The sequence below is a fragment of the Bicyclus anynana genome, chromosome 12, assembly GCF_947172395.1.
Source record: "Bicyclus anynana chromosome 12, ilBicAnyn1.1, whole genome shotgun sequence".
NCBI classification, from domain to species: domain Eukaryota; kingdom Metazoa; phylum Arthropoda; class Insecta; order Lepidoptera; family Nymphalidae; genus Bicyclus; species Bicyclus anynana.
The window spans coordinates 11,809,023-11,825,207 of NC_069094.1; the positions used below are offsets into that span (position 1 = coordinate 11,809,023).

At 34.3% G+C, this 16,185-nt stretch overlaps 1 protein-coding gene across 1 annotated transcript; it reads right to left on the reverse strand.

The window, feature by feature from the left end:
* Positions 1–1,910: 1,910 nt before the first annotated feature.
* Positions 1,911–14,074, reverse strand: LOC112052758 (uncharacterized). The gene is made up of 5 exons (XM_024091962.2): positions 13,278–14,074; positions 12,902–13,001; positions 11,900–12,004; positions 10,413–10,568; positions 1,911–2,153 (listed from the first exon to the last, which is right to left on the reverse strand). The coding sequence occupies exons 1-5, from the start codon at positions 14,072–14,074 to the stop codon at positions 2,100–2,102; spliced, it is 1,212 nt and encodes a 403-aa protein (XP_023947730.2). The 3' UTR covers positions 1,911–2,099.
* Positions 14,075–16,185: the final 2,111 nt, after the last annotated feature.

Here is a 16,185-nt window from a genome sequence, read left to right on the forward strand (position 1 = left end):
AGGGGCGTATCTACTACCGTATCAGCCGTATCAAAGATACGGGGCCCCCTTATGTCTAAAATCAAAAATTAGTAAAATGTAGGTAATCCATAATCTTCTTTTCCCTGGTTAAGCGAGCGCCCAAAAGTTGGAAACAGGTTATTTAAGCAAGCATTTTTGTTTCTTTTGTGATAAATTTTTACCCTTCATTTGTCCAAAAACCCCCCCCCCCCCCAAATAATTATGCTGCACCACTGTCTATGATATGGTATTGAATAGAGTGCGAAAGTAGCGACTAACTCTGTCGAATAAAAATAACGTCTCAAATAATTACAATGTGCAATTAACCAAGTATTCAAATTGATAATACAAATGTCAATTGAAATTCGTGAGTAACTACTTCCCCCTGACCCGTCAACTGAATACAAAATGAGTTGCCGAAGTATTTTCAGGGTACGGTAATCTGATATGCTTTTAAATAAAAACTCGGAAATAATACAAAAAAAAAGTACTAAAGCGATCGAAAAACCAAAAAGAACGTCAAATTGACGACTTCCTTATTTTGTAAGTCGACTAACATCGATAAAATCTCAAAAAAGACAAAGTCAACTCTTAATTACTTCGAGAATCAAGGATTATTTTGAATGACGTATTATTTCTATGTCATAATAATTGTTTAAATATCTCTTTTTGTTTTATTTTTTTTTGTTTTTTCATATTTTATTTGAAAGCATGAACATAAATAAGTTCACTCTGAATCCATTTTGTAGTAGTGTTTTTGAATAGTTTATGCGTCGAGTTAACAGGGTTAACAATTAACGCTTAACTTCCCGTGGGTAAACTCAATCATTTAGAAAATAGTAAGCTTCTATTTTTTTTTGTTTTTCACTATTAAGTTTGACTTATATAAACTGAAAATATTGTACGATTGAAACGTTTTGATTATTTCAAATACCTACTAATCCACGGAACCATTATATCGGAGCGCTGTTCACACTTCACTTTATCGAAGTCGTTTCCTTTTTATATTCAAGATATTATTTTACTTTTGTGGTAGGAGACTTTTTTTATGAAAATCTATAAAAATCTACGCCATCTTCAGATTTTTTTATTGTCAATTTTTGAGACTAATAAATGAACATTTGAAAACACATGCAGATGTGGAAGAAGATATGTTCTAATCTAATTAGTTAGATCTAGTTTAATGGATTGATTGAATAATTGATGAATTATATATTTATTAATAAAATGTAGGTAGGTATGTAATGGTATATATATACAATATCTGAAGTAAATTAATGAAAATGTCATTTTAATTAAATTATTTTATTAACTTTAAATGTGCACAATTAATTAAAACTAAATTAAACTCATAATTATAAAGATAGTACCTGATACCTGATACCATGAAACAATAATTATATTCTGAGGATATTACGTACTGAACTAATAACAATTTTATAAATTAAATCTAGAAACGAAGAACTTAAAAATATATTTCCGATTATACAGTCTAAAGAATGGATTATTTATTTGATATGCTAAGTGCTAACAATATTCATCATTAATTACTTAAAATAAACTTATTTTATAACTAAAATACCGTTAAGAATAAATCAATTTATCTGACGCGTACTATCTATCGAAGCAAATATAAAGCTTTATAATTTAATTTGAAAGTAACAGTATTTGATACAGAAATATAATTCTCGTTGCCACTTTATTAGTTTCCTTAATTTTTCTAAAAAAAATTAACGAAATTTGATCTCTTATTATCTTATTTTCCTTACATCATCAACCCATACGCGGCTCACTGCAGAGCTCTAGTCTCCTCTCAGAATTAGATGGGTTAGGGGGCCATTAGTCCACCACGCTGGCCCAATGCGGATTGGCAGACTTCACACACGCAGAGAATTAAGATAATTCTCTGGTATGCAAGTTTCCTCACGATGTTTTCCTTCACCGATATTTTACTTGCTTTGTTGTTTTTAAATTGATATTTATTTAAATAGAAATTATTTTAGTAAATAGCGTGGATATCCAATAGCGGAGCGCAGAAACGTAATGTTATAACGTGCTCGAGAAAAATTGTCATTAAGAGGCGTAATGGGCTGCTTGGCTCAATTCCAAGTTGCATTTAACACATTGAATATAGCGTACGCCTGATGATAAATCTGAAATATAGGAGGACATTATCATTAAACGAAAAACATTATTGTGATGCTAAATAAATAAAGAATAATTAAAATAAATACTAGCGGACCCGACAGTCCTATTGTCCGTCGTTTTGCCGTTTTTCATGAAAATGCCTTAATTACGCGGCAAATGACTACATGAATGATAAATAAAACAAAAAAAGAATCGGTCTTCCTATCACTCACTTGACAAAAGGCTACGCCCAAACTGGGTATCCATAACTTGCATTATATAATAAAATGTAACTTTTATAATTATTATTGTATGTAATGTGTGGTATTGCTTGATTATTAAATAAAAAAAAAATGAAAAATTATACCGAGTACATTCGCATTCGTATCTATCATATTCATTAACTTGTTAAACAAAGTTTTATTCAAATGGGTCTCAGTCGATAAAGAGCGGTGAACATTATTCTATTAGAGCAACTGTTGTGTTTTATAAAGACTCTTCCGAATTGGTGAAAGAGTCACTTCGAACAGTCAACTTGACGTTTCAAACGTGTTTGTAAAGTATAAACAAGCCTTGTTGAAATACGCAGATGTCAAGTGATTGAGATATATTTACCGACTCCATTTAAGTGGGATAAGGAATTGACATGATGATGATAATGATGATGATAATGATGATGATTATGATGAATGTAATACTCTATGATAACTCTATACTATCGGCACTATAGTACAGGCTCTACAAGTCACTAGAATAGTGTGATATAGTTCAGAAAAAGTTATAAAAGTGATAGGGGCACAACCTTCAGTAATATGAAACACGACGCAAGGAGGAGGAGGAAAAAAGGAAATATTATTTTTCATAAAAAAAACTATTAATATTAATATTATTTATAGCAACATGAGGCAGTTTCTAAAATACGTTATATGCTATGCTTTCCCCTTGAGGGCATGAGCAACTTCTATTAATAGAGAAACACGATAGTCGAGTCGACCCCATTTGTATGGGGTTTGCCGTACATACAAAGATAACTTAGTTATAACCATTGTGCTCGCAAAGGACACTATTTAAAGGCCAGCAGTGTTCGTAAACCCCTTAACTGAGTGTAGGCGGAATAATTGTGTTACGGACGTACCTAACGTTTTAGCTAAAACATTTTCTATTCTAGTAGAGAAGTTAGATCCTTCGTTTGGATTTGAGTTATCTATATCTATTCTACAAACACAATGAGTGAAAGGTTATCATCACGAAAACTCGAAAGCTGAAATTTGGCAGGGAGGTAGTTATATTATTTTAGAAGTTGGAAGACATCCGCTAAGAACGTATTTTGCAAGAGGGTCAGATTAAAGAATAAGGAGGTCATCGCAATAATTAATAATAAGTCTGTCTGTTTGGTGAACTCTAAACTTATTTTGATGAATTTTGGTACTGAGATAAATGTGGCCTTAAAGAAGAACATAGGTGCCCGCTTTTTGTCCCAAACATATTCCTAACATAACAAAATTAGGTAATGTTTTTTTTTTACAATATTTTCTTCTAAATATGATCAATATTATAATAATAATAATAATAATATTTATTGATTCACTAGTACACATAAAAATAATTTACATAAGTCTGTGATCTCCACACTAGGATTCCCTGTATTGTGGTAATCACTTTCTTCCACAGTAGTGAAACAAGAATATAACAGTTTATGAAGTGTGTGACAAACAAGTTAAGTTAGGTGGTAAGTTCTTAATGCTAAGTTTATATAATTCAAAATAATTACAATATATATTATGTGAATATGCGTGTGTGGTGTTGGGTGTGTATGTGTGTGTTGTGTGTTTGTGGTGTGTGTGGGGGAATGTGTGAGTGTGTGTATGTCAATAAATTAATCCATGCGTTAATCACATAGTTTAATTTAATTTCAGCAATTTTTCGGTTTCTTCATAATTAATTTCCTCAAACCATTTATTTAATAGTTGTTTGCATTTATACCTCGACACGTGTGTGATTTTAAGTGCTCTGTTGACTTTAGTGTATATGAATGGTCCGGAGAAGGCGAAAGATTTACGTGCAAACTGGGTGCGTAACACAGGACATATCCACCTTTGAAGACGAAAGCGCTTGTTTACTGTCAAAGCTGCCGTTTTGTGAAACCTCAAAACGACACTTTTGATGTAAAGTTGTCTAACACGCAGATAACCAAGTTCGCGGTACAGAGTATCAGTTGGATATTGGAATGGCTTTTTGTAGGCAGCTTTCAAAACTGCTCGCTGGGCTCGCTCTAATTTCATGAAGTAGCTTTTGCAGGCTCCCCCCCAGGCGGGCAGGCAATAGCTTAAAATAGACTGGCAAAATGACTCATACAAAAGCCCAATAACCTCTTCGTTGGCCACATTACGAAGTTTTTTAAATATGAATATGAGCTTTCTTAATCTACCACTTAATGCGTATATATGTTTATCCCATCTCAACCCTTCATCTAGTATAACTCCTAGATATTTTATGTCTCTGACATGTTCCAGTGTAGGACATTGACAGGTTTTATCAGGATTATATTTGCATGAGTGTAGTTTAATATGTAGTTGTTCTTTTGGATCCGTTCGAGTTGACATTCTGAAAGCAATGAATTTGGTTTTGTTACCATTAAGCGTAAGAAGATGGTCTCCAAGCCATGAAGAAACATCCTGTAAGCCTTGTTGACATAGATGTCTTACTGAATCCCAACTATCACCGTGGAATATTATTGCAGTGTCGTCCGCAAAGCTGAACAATCGTGCTTGATTAAGGCTAAGTGCACAGAGGTCGTTTATGTAGGTCAAAAATAAGGTAGGGCCAAGCACACTACCTTGAGGAACTCCGAAGTGAATTTCTGTTTGATCACTAGATAACTCATCAATAGTAACTTTTTGTTTGCGGTCAGTTAAATAAGATTGAAACCATTGTAGCGTTACACCGCGTATTCCGAGGGCCTCTAATTTAGCAATCAGTATTTTCCGAGATATGGTATCAAACGCTTTAGCTAGATCGAGAAATAAGCCTATACATTTGTTTCCGCCATCCAGTTTCTTAGTTACGTAGTCTGTAAGTTCTGTGACGGCATCCTCTGTCGATCTATTAGCCCTAAATCCATATTGATTGGTTGAAAGAAGACCATTCAGTTCTAAATAGCTTAAAAGTCTTTTATTAACGATTTTTTCAACAATTTTGGATACGCTTGAGAGAAGAGAGATGGGTCTATAATTAGATAAATCACCAGGGTCACCGTTTTTTAATATGGGACATACGTTAGCTATCTTAAACTTTTTTGGAACAATCCCACTAGATAAGCTGAGATTACATAAGAAGGCGATGGGACTAGCTAGTTGGAGTTTACATTTTTTCAAAAGCACGTTTGATATATTGTCTAAGCCAGATGCTGACTTGTTTTTTAAATTACTAATTATTTTTAAAATTTCGATTTCATCGGTCGGAGTGAAGAAGAAAGAATGCTGGCTTTTATTTGTGATAATCATGTGTGTCAAGCAGTTATTTGACAGTTCAGATTCAGTTTTCCCGGAATCGCTTAAGATTTTATTAGCAAGTTTTTCACCTATACTCGAAAAATATTTATTGGCTTCATCGAGTACACATTTTGGTTGTGAGCTATTTAGAATTAATTGTTGATTACTTTTCTTATTATTTAAGTTACAAATATCTTTAAGTACATCCCAAGTCCGTTTACGGTCACCTTTACTATTTAATAATTTATTCCTTTCGTGTGTATCTTTGAGGTTTTGGATAATGTTGTTACAAGTATTCCTGTATTTTTTGTACTGGTCATTTAATTTTTGATCTTTAGGGTTTTTTCGTAACGATGCATGGAGACGATCACGCTTCTCTATACATTTCAGGAGACCTAAAGTCATCCAGGGTTTGAGTATGCATTGGGAACGATGAACAGTGCGCAACTCTGTGTTTTTGGCTACAGTCGCGTTTACTGTACTAAGGAATTCATCAGTCGCCTCATTGATGTCTGTGTGTTTGAAGAACTGAGACCAGTCTGTTTCTTGAAGGTCTTTTAATATTTGGTCAACTATGACCAAACCTTTTTTGAGTATTTTACTTGAGCTGGAGTACTGTGTTTAGGTTTTCCGATTGAAAACAGCACAGAATCGTGATCACTAATGTCTGATCTACAGACCACAATATTAATTGGTAACCGTGACTTAATCAGAACATGGTCCAGACAGTTTGGGCCTCTTGTTGGAAATGTATGACCAGGTGTGAAGCCGTACTGGGCCGTTAAGTTCAAGTACTCCTCTGATTTTGTATCATTTACGTCCTTTTTAATATCTATATTAATATCACCAACGATAAAACAACTTTCGGATTTGGAATTTTTTATTACTACTTCTAAGGAGCTTAAAAAGTTGTCAATATTTTTAAAAGACGGTGATCTGTAAATGCATACTATTGATGTACAGGAATTTAGTTCCAAGAGTAGACAGTTTGCATCTATGAATGTAGGCTCTGTCAAATTAATTTTAAGATATTTTTTAAAGTATATTACTATGCCATCATTTTGATTGAGATATTTTTTAGAGTTAAGTTGTTCATAGTTATTAAGTGTGTGTATGTTATCGCTATCTGATAGCCAACACTCTGTCAGAATAATTAAATCTGGCTGAAAATTCAGGTCTTTGATGAAGATAATTAAATAATCCAAATTTTTGCGAATACTTCGTATATTCTGAGATAGAACTGTTATTTGATGATTAGTGTCGCCTAGATATCGGATACACAAGTTGGGTTCGTCTACATATGTACTTGTCGCAGCAGAAATATTATTATCTAATTCATTTATCAATAATGTGTTAGAACCCATGATAGTTAGAGTAGGCATCAACTATTATTTGAGGTGCAGTTTTATGATATAATTTAAGTACAGGTACATAGTAAGTAATATGCAGACTAGCTGAAGATTTTATATTTCTGAAGGCTGACTTGGAATATGTATTTTTGTTTGAGTTAAGTGTAATTATGGTATTGTAAATATTGCTGGTTGTATGTTCATAGGTGCACGTATGTTTAGTGAATGAGTGACATGAGCTTGTAGTATAGTTATTATTAAAATAATTCAAAGTCTGTGTAGATATGTGTAGGTTGAATAATTTTTTCGTTGTGAAAATGTAACTTGAAACATGGATTCTCTTTAGTAATATTATAAAATAGCTGTTATTATTAATTTTACACACTACACGCAGAGGGTATGTAACAACACGGAATGTAAATATATAAATGAATGTAAATTGTAAATAGTTATGGGAGTTAATAGTTATGTATAAAGTTAATTTAATTATTTTTGTGTATATAAATAGTGTAAGACTTGTGCAACGGTAAATAATTTTTGAGTACATGTTTAAAACAGTAAATAAATGTATTTCTCTTAAAATGTAACTTGAAACATGGATTCTCTTTAGTAATATTATAAAACAGCTGTTATTATTAATTTTACACACTACACGTAGAGGGTATGTGATAACACGGTATGTAAATATATAAATGAGTATAATTTGTGAGTTAATAGTAATGTACAAAGTTAATTTAATTTTTTTTGTGTGTATAAATAGTGTAGGACATGTGCAATGGTAAAAAGTTTTAGAGTACATGGTTAAAACAGTAAATAAATGTGTTTCTCTTAAAATTATTAGCAGTATAGGCATATTAAAAGTAAATATAACTAGGCAAACAATTTCAAATAGATCGTAGGTTATTAACAAAGAATTATATCTTACAATAGTTATAAGGCTATCACTCACTGTTTGCAATATTTGAATAAGGCTTAGATAACACTTTAGGTCGGTAGTAGATTTTGAAAAGTATGTAGTAATACGGTATATAGCATTATGAATCCAGGAACAGATAGAAAAACCAATCAGTCACGCTGTCTGAGATTGGGATGACTTCACAGCGGCACTGTCGAGCTTCGCCAGTTGTTCTTCGGACCTAATATGAATATGTGGTTCTCCTTCTTTTCTTCTCATGTAGACTCTGTCATAAGCAGTCCAGCAGAACTCATAGTTCCTTGATTTAGCAGCTTCCCTACATAAATAGAAAAGCTTCCTTGTCTTGCTCGTCAGGCTATCGGAAACATAAATGAGTTTATTATTCCCGATTATGCCAAGGTCGGCTGTGCTGAGAGCGGGGCCCAATTTATTTTTTATATATATTTTTGTGGCGTTAAGGAAGTCTGTCTTGATTAGAGTGTTAGAGAACTCCAACATCAATGTCGAACTTGTCGGATCGCGCTTATTTGGAATTCGGTAAACGTCCCGTAGGTCGCTTGAGTTTAGTTTAACATTGAGATGAGCCGACAACTTCTGTATCATTGAGAATAGGTCGCGTTTTGTTTCGGCCTTACGCTTAGGGACGCATCTCACTTCAACGAGGTATTTAACAGAGTTGCGCTCGATTAATTCTATTTTATTTTGCAAAAAATTACATGAATCTGTCAACTGATTTTGATCCTTTTCCAGCACTTTTATTTTTGACTGTAAATCTAGTACCTGGTCGGCGATAAAGCCTAGTGATTTCTCAATATCCTTGTTAGTAGATGTGATGCAATCGTTTTGTCTTTTAATCTCGGTGATGTGTTTTTCAAGTGAATCAAGGCGCGTGTTTTGTCTATCCATAAAGGTACTGAGCATATCCTTAATTTCGCTTCGGAACAAGGTAAAAACATCGCCCGGCTCTTCATCGTTTAGTCGCTTCGCTCGTTTAGTATGAGTCTGAGTTGTATCTTGCGCCGGTGTTAAGAAAGAGATATTAGAGTCCGATGCAAAATGAACCTTATGTTGTAGCGCAGGTGGATCCATTTCGTACGACCGAGTCGTTGATAAATAGTTAGCAAGTGGGTAGTTTCAATAAATGGCGCGTTTGCGTAGCCGTGATCGTCGCTTGGCCTCAGCGCGGAGTATTAGGTTTATAACTGTAACTCGTCACTTACTTGCGCACTTGTTACGCTGCGTGATTTATTTGTTTACTGGATAACCTCTTCGCGGTTTTAACGTCCAAATAATTCACTTCAACTTAACTTTGTTTTAGGATTAATTTACGTATTTACTATTAACTTAGTTATTAAAACTTTGTGAATTGTTACTGACGTGATGTGATACGTCCACACTAGACGGAGGTCCGGGGGGAAGAATGAATTCTCGTTACACTCACTATGTCTATCTGTGTTAAATACGATACCTTTATGTGTTAAATGCGATACCTTTCTATGTTAAATACGATACTTTTCAGTGTTAAATCCAATACCTTTCTGTGGTGGAGCTACTGATCCTTTAATTTTATAAAAAAAGAATTAAGTTTCTGCTGCCATAATATCGAAATATAAACTACTGAAGTTGGGTAGTTAAAACATAAATACATTAGGTAACATTATTAGGGTTTAGGTTTGGCGGAATTTGTTGTGGGATTCTTCTCAGACCCGACAGTTTAACCCTCGTAGCGTTGGTGACAGGCGGGACTAATTAAACTAAATTAATTAATATTTAAGTAGTAAAATTAATTAAGACATCATCATCCATCTATTCTAACGGCTTGGAGTGTTTAAAAATTTAGTTAAAATTTCTTATTTTTTATTAATTATTTAAGCTGCCTTATAATTCTTTTTAAACGGTGGGCGGTGTTCGTAAATATCTCGACTGTTCCTTAATATAAGTAGGTAAATTAATCACCGATTTGAGGGTAGTTATGAAAAAGCTATTTTATATTGTATATTATCACGGACGGGCTTCGTACACATATTTCGATTGCATTTCAACAAAAAACCTGGAAACCATGAGTACTACGAGCAATTTAACACTGATCAGAATTTTTTGAATTAATTTTATTTAATCTTGGTGTGCAAAAGACTGTTATTATCGAAACGGCGGCCCAGTACAGTGTTTGTGAAGTCATTATCAACGTGTCTAGCGGAGAAGCTGTTCTCTTGGCAGCTAGGAGATTCTGCAGCATCGGAAGGTAGGTGGTTGCTAGACGGAGTGGGGATTTTGAGTCCCGCAATTCTGCTCACTTTGTAATTAGGCGAGCTTATGGTAATAAAAAAATCATTTATCTCAAGTTGAACCTCTCCAACTTGTTGGGAAAGACTTTATTACGAGTGGGTACGACAATAGTCCAACGAGACTAATATTGAACCACCACCTCTCAGTGATGGACTAATCACTGACCACTTTACCGTAGAGCTATAGAGACTCAAAGAGAAGAAATGAGGTCTTAAAAATAAAAAATAATTAATTTGTACTTACTTCAGTGAGCGCAAAAAGGCAAACGTCTTTGAACATGGTGCGTATGGCGACGTGGCGGGACGTGCGGACTAGCAGCATTAAGATCATCGTGCGCGATTTGCGCTCCCAGTGTGCTTCCCAGCCGCACGAATATACTGCCATTCTCAAGTTTTCACCCTAGTTTCGTAAGAGGGTGTTTATATTATTTTGTAGTTAATAATAATATAAATAGAGCAGTAATATCTCCACAAGTGATGAATCTTCGAGACCTGTAACTTTTCAGTTATGCGCAAAATAAACATCTCGTGAAACAACTCAAACAGTGAAATTAATTACGGAGCTTAGTTAATCTGGGCACTTGACAGCTGTCATTCTTCGTCATGTACATCGTATATGTGATTTTTTTTAGAGGAAACCATTGATCTATTATAAAGTGGATGCACAATCAGCGACCAAATAACGTCCCTATTCAATGAGTGCCAAACACAACTTCTTGGCACTCAATTCAAGTAGTCGCATTTGCAAATTCAACCTTAATTTTTTTTATGAATTTAGGATTTTATTGAATAATAGACTAAGACTATATCTAAAGGCCTTCAGGTATAATTTTCTTTACCAATAATTCTAAAACTGTCAAAGCAAAATTGGCCAGTTTTTAAGTGAAATTTTCTACATGATTGTGCTTTCTTTTATTATAAGAGATCAATGGAGGAAACCTACATAAATGAGAAAGTTTTCGTGCTCAACAGTGTGCCAAACATGGATTGTCAATGATGATAATGTATATTGTGAAGACTATTGTTTTCTGATATTTATACATAAATTAGTATTTAAAAGTAAAAGTTTTCATAGTAAAGTCCTAATAAATATACTCGTAGCAGTCAAGGCTGATGAGCCACAAAAAATTAAGTGCCTTCGTCAAATTTTACTGCAAATTCTGCATTAAGTCAATTGCTATTAAATTAATGATATCCTTGTTACTGATGCCAATCACAATATTCGAATTGTTAGATATATAAAAGCAAAGTAAATGAGGAAATATTTCGAGGTCTAATAAACTACAAGCCCTTGAACAAAAATTACATGTGAAATGAACCAACATGAATAACGCTTAGAAGGCTGTTACTATATCAGAAAATAACTTTGAGCACTATGCCGTAATTTCTGAGCTCAGACCAATTATTGTATAGGACCTGTCTCGCTAGACGTTACTTTTCTGTCAAAGTATATGATCAACGATCTAATGCGATTATAAGAACTGTCTCTATAGAATCGATGTTAAATAGTTGTAATCGTGTTCGTCGTTTAAAGAGCTCCGTAAAAATACCTTTTTGTGTAATTGAATTGTGTAAAAAACGGGCAAACCTTCTAGTTTAGTATAAGATATATACAAAATCTAAGCTCGTTTTCGTCAGAAAATGACAGACAATTTTGTTCGTGACTATGAGTGCGATACAGGTCCTTCTATAATTGGTCTGAGTTTGTGAGCGGTACAGGTGAGTACTTACCGATTCCATAAGCACGTCGCTGTAGTAACAAGGAATGCTGCTTAATGTAACACCTCCAAATATTATTGTTAGGAATTCAAATCTGAATTCCCCTTTTTTGAACGACTACAAATGAGAATAATGTAGATTATAGTCTGGCAAGTTCATGATATGCGTGCGACGAGGGGAAAGACTGCGCGGGTATGAAACTGTGCGTGCGGGGAAGTGAGGTGTTCAGTCGTCGGTTTTTCATTCATCGCTACACGACCCCCGGACCGCGCGGCCCAGCAGGAGTGTTACGAACGAAGTTGCCAAGCTATAATTTCAGCTACCAGGTAGTTTAATCCCTATTTCGTTGTCGTTCTTAAGGCCCGTGCGCAATGTTCTGCATTATCCTTATAACATACGTAACGCAACGTTTAGCATGCCCTGCCGAGGTCTGTTTTTACCTGACTCTTTCTAAAGATCTTAAAAAAAAAGTGTGTGTCATCTCCGACGCATGAATGGAGTATACTCTTTCAGATCAACTGTCTCAATATTAACGCCTGAAAAGTGAAAGGTGCGCAACCAAGGAGTATCAGGCCGCGGCGTGCGCGCCCGTCAACAGGGTGAAAGGTGCGCAGAATAGGTTGCGCACAAAACCGTAACGCTGTCATTCGTTCATAGAATTTTATTGCCCATACTTTTTTCATCCCGGGGGATGTGAATAATCGATTCTTAAGGAGTAAACTCCAATAAATGAATAGGCATTTTCTAAGCAAACGAGTTCTTGGTCTACATCCAGGCCAGGCTACTAATAAAATATTTATTAGTATTTTCTTTGAAGATTTTCTCAGTGGCGATGGCAGCTTGAAGTGTCAGTACATTTTATCTGCGAATTAAAACTTAAATATTTACCTACCTCTTTTTACTAAGCCGCTGGATGTTGGCGGCTCGAGATTGTTGTGCTTGGAGGTCCATGCAAGAGACCTATATCCAGCAGTGGACGTCTATCAGCTGATAAGATAGGTAAGGTATATTTACCTCAAGTACTTGGTATAATGTAACTGGTACAACAATTGTAGTAGATTTAAGTGTCAGTTCGTATAGTACCTTGAAACTCATCTGAAGCTTATCTACGAACCTGTAAAATTATTGTACCTACAGTGAAAATTGAAAAGTACAACAGGTATTATAAAAATATAATTATTACTAGCTGACGCCGTGCGGTTTCACCTGCGTGATTCCCGTTCCCGTAGGAATATGGGGATAATATATAGCTTATACCCTTTCTCGATAAATGGACTATCTAACACTGAAAGAATTTTTAAAATCGGACCAGTAGTTCCTGAGATTATCGCGTTCAATCAAACAAACCCTTCAGCTTTATAATATTAGTATAGATAATTGTTTTGTGTACCTATACGTTGTATTAATAAATCTTGCCACGTCCTTCAGTTTTCTGTTTATTTCATCAGAGGAATTATTTCCAGAGTAAATTTCTAAAATTCTGTTTTTCGCTACTTCCAGTTGTCCACATGCGTGAAGCATAAATATGGAACCCATGGGTGAAAATCCAATCAACATCAATGTTGCAAAAATATCATAAAACAGAAAATATAGGTACAAAGAGCAGTAAACTAGTAAATTGGTATTCTTCACTTTTTCCACAGCATCGGGATACGTTAATTCATAAAGATGTACAAGAGTAAATTCACTAGTGACCGTATAGTAGATTGTAAGAACGATTGATTTGACAATAAACAAACTACACCCGCAAACACCAACAATAAGCCAGATTTTAGCAATGCCTTGGCCTTTCTTTACATATTTAAGGATGATTTCCTGTTCTTTCTTAGGGAACTTCTTTGCGAGTCCAAAATCGGAGTCCATTGTTTCGATCAACTCTTTGAGTATTTTGCGGTATGAAAACAAAATGCCATAGTTGAATGTTATGACGAAGTAGATAACGCAGAGAATTCCGTTAGCACATGCCTGAGTGGAGTCATCATTTTTTAAATCTTTGAAGATAATGCTGTAGACCAAGAGAATAAAAGTTGAGAAAAATATACCGTACATAATACAGAATTTGCAAAGCCATTGGAAATCCCTAACAGTTTTTGGGTGAGAGAGATTTGCTCTCAATACTCGATTAATAATTTTGAACAAGCTTTCAAAGTTTATGTCAATCGCTCCTTCCTCGAAGGAACTCGACATCTTGGAATGGAATTAAAATATTTTCTATAAAACTCCTTTTTTATGTTACATTTTAAGGCATAATTAAATAAAATCACTTCTTAGGATGTAAGTTATAAGCTGTAGCGAGTAAGTCATGCATGCAGAAATAAGCAAAGATATTCCAATACCCTTCATCGAAATTTATATTTTTAAAAGAGCAAGCAAAAGAAAGAAAAAATTCAAAATTATGCACGCTCATAATAGTCTATTAATTTAAATAATGATTTCGACAAATATAAAAAAAAACCTTATTTTACTGTATCTTTTAAATGGGACTACTAAGTCAAATATAATGCAAAATGCTAATTTTCTAAATCACCCATGCAACTCAACAATTCGCTACCTTTGTCATCATGTCTGTGGTAATTTGTAGGTAAAACACAAAAGCTGTTAGCCTGTATCATATAATTTAAACTTAGCAAATTATACTTTTAAGTAGTTTTAACTCTTAAAGCACTTGCTAAGGCCTAGTGATTTATAAATTACCCACTGTAATATCTACTGTATATTCATTCTCTGAATATGTAACGTGAAAGAATATTATTCAAAATAGTACTTAAAGGCACTTCAAATTATCGAATTAAATTAAACTGTGGTTCTGTAGGCGGGGATCAAATAATACTTTCTTACGGGCAAAGAACAAAATACGTTTGTCACCGCATGCGGCAACATAAAGAATTTAGTAAGAACTTTATATAGATACTAGCGGACGCCCGCGACTTCGTCCGCGTGGAATTTAGTTTTTCACAAATCCCTCGGGAACCATGGAATTTTACGGGAAAAAAGCAACCTAAGTGTTAATCCATGCTATAATATATCTCAATTAAAATTTTCAGCTAATTCGGTTCAGTAGTCGAGGCGTGAAAGAAAAACAAACATTCATATCATCAAAATCCACAGTTTTCGCAAATCTCTGGAAACCATTGATTTTTTCGGGATAAAAAGTAGCCTTATGATCCAGAGTAAAATCTATTTCCATTCAAATTCATTTTAGCCAAGTCGCTTCAGTAGTAGCGGCGTTAAAGAGTAATAAACATGCACACATATATACAAACATCCATACAAACTTTTTCGTTTATAAATTTAGTGGGATTGTGATACTTGTTTTCTCTTTTCAGTTCATTACGCTTAAGCAGTCGGGCTTTTTGTTGTTTTTATAATAATTTAAAGTATTATGTGTGAAAAAAGATTAAAGCATTAGTTGGTATAACTTTCACGATTAAAAAAAGTTCTTTAGGATTTCGCTAATATAAAGTTTGGATAACAAAATAAACACTTTGATGTTGCGGTAGGCCAGCCGGAACTCTTAATGCGTCCAAAGCCAGCAACTAATTGAAACTTTCGCTTCTCATGTTGGTTGTTGGCATTGCTTCCGACGCGTTTAGCTTGGTTGCCGTTTAGACCAAGTTTGGTGTTGGGAGAGCATTGGGACTTAATAAAGGTGTATTTAGTTCTATTGCTCAATTATTGCTTAACATGATGGATATATTTATTTTAAAAGTTTGGTGTCAGGATGGCATTGACACCTTGATGGCAATAAAGGTGTATTAAGTTCCAATGCCCAATTATTAAATTATATTATAACTATACTTATTTTTATTTGCCTAGCGGGTCTTGCAGGTTAGCTTAAGCGGCTTTAGATCATAAGTTCCAATAGTATAGTGCTACGAAATATAGAAAATTTCAAGAAATTCTCAACGCCAAAACACCAAATTGGAGATGCAAAGTTCGTTGTACCCTCGTGGCTCAGAGAGCATGTTAAGCCGCAATTTCCATTAAATATTATGAACATCAGATAGTCATCGTTAAAGATTCTAGCATTGTAGTGGATTTAATTTTCTAATCTAATTTCACTAAATTTCCTTTCCTGTAAAAAGAGCAAGAGCTTATGATGGGCAGTGACATTGTGCCATTAAAAATAAGCTAATTGTTACTAGGATGTCATCTCTTCTATCTATAAGACCTAGTCAACTTCGTACCATCTTAATATCAATTATCAATTCCAATCAATTTTCCAACTCTAAGTAATTCGATGTTATAATTTTTGTATACTTCAATTTTCCCATTTTTTTTTGTCCATAGTCAAAATT

Coding starts and splice junctions, on each gene's coding strand:
- LOC112052758 (XM_024091962.2), bottom strand. CDS start 14,074: ATGTCGAGTTCCTTCGAGGAAGGAGCGATTGACATAAACTTTGAAAGC. Junction 13,002..13,277: donor TTTATTAATACAACGTATAG/GTACACAAAACA, acceptor ATAATTTTACAG/GTTCGTAGATAAGCTTCAGA. Junction 10,569..11,899: donor GCGACGTGCTTATGGAATCG/GTAAGTACTCAC, acceptor TTACGAAACTAG/GGTGAAAACTTGAGAATGGC.